This window comes from Hippocampus guttulatus, chromosome 18, assembly GCF_054856545.1.
Source record: "Hippocampus guttulatus isolate MCC_2025c chromosome 18, RoL_Hgut_1.0, whole genome shotgun sequence".
NCBI classification, from domain to species: Eukaryota; Metazoa; Chordata; class Actinopteri; order Syngnathiformes; family Syngnathidae; genus Hippocampus; species Hippocampus guttulatus.
Genome location: NC_141278.1, coordinates 6,228,116 through 6,237,967, shown reverse-complemented (window position 1 = coordinate 6,237,967; position 9,852 = coordinate 6,228,116). Strand labels below are relative to the sequence as shown.

The following is a 9,852-nucleotide window of genomic DNA, read 5'->3' as shown; positions in this document are numbered from 1 at the left end:
TTAGATATATGTTATGAGGTAATATTTTGGTCTGCTGGCTTCACAGCTAACAACGAGGCACTCTAAAGCAACCTAACTAGCCCAAAGAACCGGTCCACAGCCATCGATGCAAGCAAAGGCACTCAATTTGTTTCACATTAGATTGGATGAAATGAGAAATCTGATTTCGAGCCTCCAGTGATGTTAACGATGGGGAAGGATGCATATAGTTGGACTCTAGACAGTCAGCGTCGACGCACCCATTTAGTTACAGCTTCTACTGTAATACAAGCTACTATCTGAGGAACGCCAGTGCATTTCCTGTCATCTCACAACGTTCCTATACTACACACATACACGCCGCAGCTCTCCAACCCCTGCCCCCATGAGCACTATACACACATATGTTGATATTACAGAACAACAATCACCATCCAACATCATGTCCTTTGCTGAAAAATATCTCCGTTTTTAGTGTCGCCAAGGGAGTCCAAGGAAAAGCTTGTCCGTGCGCCATCAGCAACTCTCGCTTCGCTTCCTTCGGAGCCTAATTTCCATCGGATTTTTTTTTTTTAATGGCAGCAGATGTTCTTTTCAATCCCACCTGTCATCAGGGACCGACCATCAAAACACCATCAGGACCCTGCTGCTCACCCCAACAAATACGTGTCTAGAATGCAACACGTACAGGGGGGCCCCCCATCCAGTCTGCCGTTTCACCACGTCATCATTTTTAGGTTGTCAAATGACATTTTCATGATTTTTTTTTTCCGATGACAAACATAGCAAAAGAACGGTGTCAACCCATGGTTGTTTCACTATGGATTGAGTGAGAGACAGTGGCAGGAGACGATGTAACTTTGTGAATAAATCGATTAGGAGAGCACTTGACGGATGGGATTTATAGGCGGCCCCGACGCGATGGAGAATTCATTTCTCCGAGAGAACGTGCCCCCAACAGGTTCATCCGTCTTGGCGGGAAATTTGGCAGGTTCCCCAGGGGTGGGAGCTCAATTAACCAAAGGGCTCCGGCCCGTCAGGGGGAGAGAACAGCTCTGTCGAGGAACGCGCACGGAACGGTTACAGCCGAAACCAATTGTGAGGTTGAAAACTGTAAGAGATTAAGACATGTATCCATGACAACATAACTTACTACAATGGTAGAGAAAGCAGCAAAAATCTCCGCTGAGCAAAAGAATCCATCCAGAAATGTGGCGGACACCCGCACGTGTTCAAATGTGGTCATTCATTCAACCCAGAAATAAGTGGCTCTTCTGAGCCAAATCCATCCATTTTTAACATCATTCATCCTGAACAGTCTCGCGGGGAGTTGCTGGAGCCTATGCCGGCTGAGTTCGGGCGGGAGGCAGACTACGCCCTGTTCTGGTCGCCAGTCAGTCGCGCGGGCACATGTAGAGATAAACAACCATTCACACCCACATCTACACAATGCCACTTAGTGGGAACCCAAAAAAAAGTCTCAAACCAACCAAGCATTTTTTACCAACATATATTCAAATTAACGCACAAGCCTGCACCGAAAACAACATGATGTACAATCAACAACTGATTTGCAAAACCTCCTTCCGCACACAACTAATAAAATGAAATTAAGATGTATGCTCATGCAGACATTTGCATGTCGGCCTACATGTGCACCGCCGGCGCAATTTATTTTTTTAATTAAATCCTATGTAAGTCATTTACTTGGATCAATTTGAAGTGGTATTAGATTCGTGTGGATCACAGTTTGTAGCATATTTACAATTTAAAATACCACGAGAGATACTGACTCGCCCTCCTAAGGTCCTTTGAAAGCTTGTTCGGAAATGTTTGAGACACACCTAAAACACGGTCCTTAATTAATTAGAGGCTTGAAATTGTCCTTCGACACATACAGAAAAATGGAAATCTAACAACAATCAGCTTCTTGAAAGGTTTTAACCCCCCGCCACGCGATATTGTTATAATAAGACAGATGCGCAGTTTATATTTTGACCGTCGTTGAGTCACATTGTGTCAACGAAAACATTTGACCCCAATTTGGACAGCTGCCATTTATGACATCAAGCACCTTAATCTGATCGAGACATTTGACAAAATTGGACAACTTGAAATTAGTACTTCCCCAAAGGCTTAAATTGAGCTATGTTGAGTCAAATCAACGTTCTCGAAAGTGGTTTTAAATATCGTGAAGTAACTGAAATGTTTTGTTTACCTGCGTGAGACGTACTAAAGTTGAGTATCCAGGTATGGTCTCGGGTCGCGATATCTCAGATTCCAATCCTTCATCCCGTACATCACAGCGGATGATTTCTGTGGAAAGGGTTGCTCCGCGGCCTCAAAATCTGCCCCGGCACCGCTGCCTAAATGCTTATTGACAAGCCAGCCATTCATGAAATATGGCAATCGTACGGAAGACGATTGGGGCCAATTAAGAAAAAAAAACAAAGTTGGCAACATACGCACTTTGTGTCACTTTCATCTTTAGAATATCAGAATGCTTACTTAAAGTAAGAATTCTGACTTTTGAGTCTGAGACACGAATTTCGACTTTTAAGTAACACTGCCGAGATAAAAGAAAGTATTTTGCCAACTTTGTTTTTTTTTCTTCATTGGTCCTTATCCTCTTCCGTACAATCGTCCACCCAACAAGAGAATTGGGGGAGGAAAAAAATAAGATACGACCCATTCGGATGCGAAACTGAAGGTTCAGATATGTAGAGCAGGTGTGCAAAAGACTTTCGCCAACAAGGGAGTTAAACTGCATGCACTGCTGACCACAACATCTGTCGTTTTCGAGGCTACGGAGGTGATTCTTTTTTTCTTTCGGAAGCACCGCAGTAGTTTGCGCGGTGAGTGACAGCAGATGATCAATTGCTTAATAAAGACCAAGTGTGAAGTAAAGTTGGCCAACCATATTTTTGAGTAATATCAATGGCTGAACAATTAGAAGCATATTTCCGTTATTTTTTTTAACGCAACCCTTCCAGATTCTGTTTAACCCTTAGCAACGCCCTTGACAACGAAAATGCTTTTCTTCGGCAATCTTCGGAAATGACGTCACATGGAGAGATGCGAGGGAAGTCCTTCCATTGAACAGCATTGTTGCATTGCTTGTTGGTAAGATGCCACGGCGGTGTGTGGATGGAAGCGGGGCCAGGGTTGGTCTCTGTCAGGGGCAGAGTTTCAGTCCCACGCCTTGGTGGCATATGAGGCATGAGAAGCAAGCGGGAATAGTTTGAGAGCATTTGTGCGCTCGACTGCAGAGACTCAAGGTGAGCCCCGGCCTGACCCACTGCCGCATCCCAGGTGAAAACCCCAACTAGGTCTTTCGGTGTCATAACGAGCTTCTAATTGGCAGTTCACTTGTCCCTGAAGGTCAGAGTGCGTGTTCCTGTGCCAGCAGCGGGAGAGGCTGCCACTTCCTGCCAACAGCCGTGTTACGCCACTCACGAATATCCCTCTGTGCAAACAAAGTCATGAAAGGACAAGGGAACTTGGATCCGAAGCAAAAAGCAAGAGTTTACTGAGGCATACTGGGGAAAATGCAAAGTAGAAATCTCCAATTTAAAATTATTTGTCAATTTATCATGATGTCACTTCATGGAGACGGCAATTATAGACTTGGCTTCCCCTTTATATATATATATATATACTGTATATATAATTTTTGTACAATCCTGGTGTTCAATGCGCTCACCCTCATCTAAACATGATACTCCGATTCATTTTGTGCTTGTAGAATATGAATTAAGCAGAAGAAAATCCACCTGCTTTTATCCATCTCAGGGAGTGGCCATTTTGCTTTGTAAAGCCACCTGTCATCTGAGGAAAAAAAGAGCTCAAACTCACCCCTGACCCGAATGAGGGCAAGCAGTGTCGACAATGGATTAACAAGCAACCTAAATATATTCATTTTAAGAAAATGAAGCAAGCATTGCACGAAGGGTGAATGTTGTGAAATTATCTGAAATATCTATAACTACTCCGAAATGGAGGCATTTGTTGTTTGAAAATATTAAGGGCAGTCAATGAGTCAGCCCTGCAAAAAATGTCAATGAATAGATGCTGCCATCTAGTGGCATTTTTGCTGCAGTTCAGCTAATACATTCTAATCTAAAGTGCCCCCTCTTGCGAGTAATACTTGGTATTGCAATTGCAAAGCTACCAAAAAATATATATGTACAGCTGAAGTGTGTCTCCTTGACATGTAGGCGAAATAAATACCCACAATTACGAAACCATGATATAAATAATTGTCATACATTCGGTGTTGGCGCTCAGTTCCTTTCTGTATTATGTACATTCAAATGAAAAGGCATACAACCAACAAAGCACCAGTTTAACCCTGGAGAACCCACGGGGTCAAATTTGGCCCCTATAAATTCTGCTACTCAAATGCTACCCTTAAATCCCAAAGAGTCAAATTTGGCCCTAAATCCTAAATTAGGATTAATGCATTAAATATTTGAAAAAAACATTTTTGTGTGGCGGCCCGGTAGTCCAGTGGATCGCAGCCCGGTAGTCCAGTGGATCGCACATTGACTTCACAGTGCAGAGGTACCGGGTTCGATGCCAGCTCCGGCCTCCCTGTGTGGAGTTTGCATGTTCTCCCCGGGCCTGCGTGGGTTTTCTCCGGGTGCTCCGGTTTCCCCCCACATTCCAAAAACATGCATGGCAGGCTGATTGAACACTCTAAATTGTCCCTAGGTGAGAGTGCGAGCGTGCATGCTTGGCAACCAATTCGGGGTGTCCCCCATCTACTGGCCGAAGACAGCTGGGATAGGCTCCAGCACCCCCCGCAACCCTAATGAGGATGAAGCGGTTCGGAAGATGAATGAATGAATGTATGAATATTTTTGTGTTCAGTGAACATATAGCAGTCATTTAATGTAAAATGCATCATTTTCCAAAGAAGAAAAGGGTTCTTGGGTTCTCCAGGGTTGAAAGAACAACTGAGCCACGTAATTAAAAAAAAAAAAAATTTAAACATCCAGGTTTAAGAGTGTGAAGCAAAAATAAGAGACATGGTTGAGTGCCCCCGAGGTTTAAAGTAGAAATTACAGATAAGACCCCTAACATTACAAAATGGCGACAGAACACAAATGGAAAAATGTATGCATTTAAAATGCATATTTCCACACAGACAGCAGTTAAATGAGTGAATTCCAGGGAATGTGTTGGAAAACAAATAAAGAACAGCACTCTACAACACCAAGACAATCTTTTGAAATAGACATGGGGGCGGGGCAGATAAAAAGCATCCAATATTGCTATTTTACAAATCAACAGGAGGTGGCTTGCTGAGATCTACGATTCACAAAGTGATGTGAGGCGATTCTGTTGGAGAAAGAGAGAAAAACCATTTGAAAACAAATGGCACTCCGATCACTATACATGAGCATTGTTTAAACTCAATAGGGGCTCTTCCAAACAGGCATCGTCCCGCGACGTAACGTGTTAGCTCTTGGGCGTGTCGCGTCAACCTAGCATCATCCAGATATGGTGGCGATACGCTACCTGCAAACTGCGAATGCTCCTCGAGGCCGTTTCACCCAGCAGGGACAGGTCCACCGAATCCACCTGACTGGCCAACAGCTGAATACTCTGAAAGGAGCCCCACAGGAAGGGAATCGCAAAAAAATATTCACAAGGACACGGGAGCCATTTTCTTTTTTGACCGATGTCGCCTTTGGAGGCAGATTTTATTTCAGGGCAGGTTCTAAAGTGCACTCACCTCTCCATTCCCAACCGGGACACTGATGACAATTTCTTCACTGCCGGCTGAGATGGGGGAGCCGTTGACGGAAATGCTGAAGACCCTCTCTTTGTGGCGAGGAACTCTCACAGCTGGAGTCTTGGGAAGCCTGAGATCGGCAACGTTTGAAAATTGAGTCACGCGTTTGGACCTTTTGGCCAAACGACATCCTCACAGATGCAGCCGCGAGCAACGCCAGGTGCGGTGCCACACGTTGGAGCAGTTACCTGGGGTCAAAGCGTGGCGTGATGAGGGGAGTTGGCCCTATCAAAGAGTAGTCCAGCAGGGTCCTGGCAGGAGTCACCACAGGATTCCTCGATGATCTAAATTTAGAGAGCACGTTAATCAAGACAATACTATCTTGTAAAATCTTTTTTTTTTAAATTGAACCCCCCCCAGGATGTACTGAAGGGGATATGCGTGTCATTTTTGTGTGTGTGTGTGTGTGTGTGTGTGTGTGCACTACAGCCACAGTTATTTTCCACACCTAGCGATTAACTTATTGTTTTGTGTTTTTTGTTATTGTAAAGTGTCCTTGGGTGTTTTGAAAGGCGCTTATAAATAAAATGTATTATTATTATTATTATTATAACTGGAGCACAAAGTCAAAGTCACAAACTCATTCCTGTCCTACCTTCTGATTGGTGCATTTTGTTGGCTGACTGACAGAGCTCTGGCTCGTTTTGATGTCGTCGGGGGCTTCCTTGAAGTTTTCCCCTGAATGCAGAAGAAGTGGTTACAGACAGACACTGTGCACAGATGACGTATGGTGCATGTCAATCAAAATGAGCAAATCACCTTCCTCAACGTTCTGGGTGTGTTTTCATCATTCAGACTGGATTTGGTTGCGGCCTTCTTCTTCGACACTGTGTGTGTGGAGGCAAGCAATAAAGTCATTGCGTCTGCTTTTAAAAAGCATCAAGAGGCTAATTCCATCTAGTTTTTTTAAATATTGATAATACATAATCTCATCTCCACGAATATGATCTAAAGGTGACAAATTATGGAAAAATATCTTTTGAATTGTTTGTCTACAAATACCGGATCTATCTTCGCGACCAGTTCTGCGCTTCCGCAACACAGTGGAACAGCGCTTAAACATTCCCTGCTGTGGAGGGAGTCTCGGGGTCTCCAATAATGCCACGAGTCACTTGATTTGTCACATGACATCCTCCTATCGTCGCCAAAAAGGTTGGCAACACTCAATTAGCACCTTAAGTGAAGCAAATATTAAGTGCAAGGTATTTCTTGACCCTTTATGTATTTACATCTAAGAATGACGGGGACACCAGGGAACTGTTTTAAATTATGTCCATCATAAAATATTGGGGGTAAAAAACTCCAGTACTATCATACTTTTCTTGACTGCTTTCATGAGAACTGCATGGTCTTCTGCCACAACATTCTCCACAATTGCTGCCTCCTCTTGCCTCTGCGAACAGATTATGATAGATACTCTAAGCAAGGTTAAAAAAGGAAGACGAAGCCCGGGACACTTAATCGCAACTCACTTTAGCATCATCCACGTCCGGGGACTTGGGTTTCTCAACCTCTGCAGATAGACAAGGAAAACATTGAAATGGTTTTCCATGTGTAAACCACTCCACTATAGTGCGGGGGGGTTGTCTAACTTTGACAAATTCTAACAATGAGTAAACAAATTATGGCTGGCAATAAGAAGTATTAATGAGATGCAGTCCTACACTTACTGAAATGTTCCATCCATGTCATTTTGCGAACATTGGCTGGGAGCTTAATGAGTGCCACATTATAGCTGTTGCGAAGATCTCTCAACATCTGGATCTTCCTCTCTTGCAGCTGTCCAAGTCTTGTTTTTACTGTGAAAACAATATTTTAAATTAACGAAGAAACGTCAATGGACACAAACACTAAAGAACGTACTCAAGTGGACAAAAAGAAACAAAATGACAGTGATGGGTACGCATGATTCCGAATAACTATGTCTAACGTTTCCATCCTCTTCAACACATTTTTTTACCTTCACTGTCGAAATCATCCAGAAATGCTTCGAGTTTGACCATCTTGGGTGATTTTTTCCCTTGCTTAGTTGGTCTTTTCCTGGGAGCCATGACTGGATGTAGAAAACAAGCAAAAGCTAAACGTTTTAGTCGTAAACTACATAGCAAATAAAGAAAACATTGACAAAATAGGCTACCATGAATATGCAGCTAAGTCGTTATGCTCCTTTGAGCCGCATGGAGGTTGCAAGATATTTTCGACTTTAGCATTTAGATTCCGATCGTCCAAACCGTTTCATTCGGCCACCTAAATCTACAATGTTGCAACATTTCAAGTGTTGTAGGTTTATAAGCAATATTACCTGAACCTTTTTCGCTCACTTTCACCTTTTAAATCGCGTTCTTTATGACCAATTCCTCCTTTCAAGGCGGTTTGCAAACCGTAGTGTAATTTGAAATCCTTGTGGGGGAGGGGCTAATACCCAAAATGCACCAATCAGCTATTGATATCTGACGTCACTTTCCATCGAGAGCAGGCCAATGAGAATCCAAAACGTCACCTATTTACAGTTTCTGGCCGGAAATCGGCGAAAAACCAACATGGAACCATGTGAATTGTAAAACAGGAGCGACTTGCGTATTTATTTGAAGAGTTTTGTTTTGTTTTTTGAAGGGAACCTGATAGAAATGTGTTGGTGTCTATTCGATGTGCACCAATTGTTCAGATCGATCCTAAAATGTCGAAATCTGCCCTACTAACCATCCATCAAGCGTTGAGGAGAAACTTCCATAGTCTGGAAAACAACCAAAAATTGTGGAAGACCGTCTTAGCAGAGTGCATCCCTCTGATGGCATCTCTAGAGAACTTGGCAGAGCAGTCGCGGGCGCTTTCCAACGTCCAGATCTCCAACACGCCGCTCAAAGACTTTCCAGAAGTGGAGGAACTGCTGCGTTTCAAGCTCTCGCAAGCTATGGATACGGTCTTGTGCAAACTCCACGAAAATATGTAAGTAGATATGCGTCACTAACAAAAAGAACTGTACAAAGATGGTGGTAAATGGTCAAAATTTAATGCAATCAAAGACAGTGGGTGACCTTCATCGTTGTGGTACTTTTCAGGGTTAACATGTGCTAGTTTTACACTCCTGTGATTATTCCCCTGACTCTTTCTCCCAGGGCTTCACTCCAGTCACTGAGAGACTCTCTGACAAACCAGGTCTCGACAGTCGTCCAGTTGTACGAACAAAACACAGACACTCTGGATCTGGTCACAGTAACCGAGCGTTCAGCCACCATCCCATCAGTCGTCGACATGCTGGAGTGTCTGCAGGACGCACAGCGTCACTATCGACAACAGTATCCTCTTGCCGATTGCTTGGATATGGAATTGTATCACGTAGTCTGTTGTGCCCATCCTCAAATCGTGTGTTCAGATTCGTGAGGAGGAAGACTCTGCTGCACGCACTCAGTTCAGGCAACCTCAACTTTTTGGCAACGGCTACCAAGAAATGGAAAGAATTGGACACTCCCGGCGCAGAGGATCAAATCTCAGGTTGATGTTAATTATTAGTTTGTGCTGTTAACATTGAAAGAATATGTGCTACACTCTCAAGCGCATTGATGTGAGTTCATGTCCTGTTTCGTGTGAACGAACGACCGTTGAAATTGCCTTGGTTGCATGTCAGATCTTGCTTGTAAGGCTCATGAACTAATCGCTTCGTTGTCCAATTTCAGATACACTTTGCAAAGTGTCCTTCTTCGTGGAGTCGAGCTAAGCGGAGGGGAAACGGACACGGGCGCAACGCTCGCGCTCTGCGACGGCATCGCAACGGCATGAGTGCGAGTATCAGAAGAACCAATACAGAATTGGGAGATTTATTCACCAGATCGATAAGAGATAACAATAGGGTCTTGTTTTGGAACAATGAGAACAGCTTCATTGTGTTTCCTTTATTGACAAAATGTCTCCCAATGAAATATATTTAATCATACGGCACACAAAAGGACAGGGACGCACCCACACGGAGGCTGTAAATGACAGGAAATAACTTGTTAGCGAAACATAACACATTAAACAAGCATCGTAGAAACCTGAGTGGGTTGTTTTTTTGCAGAACACAAAAGTAAATAGGC

At 43.5% G+C, this 9,852-nt stretch overlaps 2 protein-coding genes across 2 annotated transcripts; one reads left to right on the top strand and one right to left on the bottom strand.

Annotated features, from left to right (window-relative positions):
• Positions 1-3,484: 3,484 nt before the first annotated feature.
• cdca8 (cell division cycle associated 8) lies at positions 3,485-8,185 on the bottom strand. The gene is made up of 11 exons (XM_086136815.1): positions 8,082-8,185; positions 7,740-7,832; positions 7,450-7,578; positions 7,252-7,292; positions 7,097-7,172; positions 6,539-6,606; positions 6,375-6,457; positions 5,968-6,063; positions 5,720-5,849; positions 5,503-5,589; positions 3,485-5,322 (listed from the first exon to the last, which is right to left on the bottom strand). The coding sequence occupies exons 2-11, from the start codon at positions 7,828-7,830 to the stop codon at positions 5,293-5,295; spliced, it is 831 nt and encodes a 276-aa protein (XP_085992941.1). The 5' UTR covers positions 7,831-7,832; positions 8,082-8,185; the 3' UTR covers positions 3,485-5,292.
• A 117-nt stretch (positions 8,186-8,302) lies between these two features.
• On the top strand, positions 8,303-9,809 carry airim (AFG2 interacting ribosome maturation factor). Its single transcript, XM_086136038.1, has 4 exons — positions 8,303-8,725; positions 8,896-9,075; positions 9,153-9,271; positions 9,454-9,809. Exons 1-4 carry the CDS (start codon positions 8,457-8,459, stop codon positions 9,492-9,494), a joined length of 609 nt encoding a protein of 202 aa, XP_085992164.1. The 5' UTR covers positions 8,303-8,456; the 3' UTR covers positions 9,495-9,809.
• Positions 9,810-9,852: the final 43 nt, after the last annotated feature.

Coding starts and splice junctions, on each gene's coding strand:
- cdca8 (XM_086136815.1), bottom strand. CDS start 7,830: ATGGCTCCCAGGAAAAGACCAACTAAGCAAGGGAAAAAATCACCCAAG. Junction 5,590..5,719: donor TCCCGGTTGGGAATGGAGAG/GTGAGTGCACTT, acceptor GGCTCCTTTCAG/AGTATTCAGCTGTTGGCCAG. Junction 5,323..5,502: donor GGAGCATTCGCAGTTTGCAG/GTAGCGTATCGC, acceptor TTTCTCCAACAG/AATCGCCTCACATCACTTTG.
- airim (XM_086136038.1), top strand. CDS start 8,457: ATGTCGAAATCTGCCCTACTAACCATCCATCAAGCGTTGAGGAGAAAC. Junction 8,726..8,895: donor TGCAAACTCCACGAAAATAT/GTAAGTAGATAT, acceptor TCTTTCTCCCAG/GGCTTCACTCCAGTCACTGA. Junction 9,076..9,152: donor CAGCGTCACTATCGACAACA/GTATCCTCTTGC, acceptor TCGTGTGTTCAG/ATTCGTGAGGAGGAAGACTC.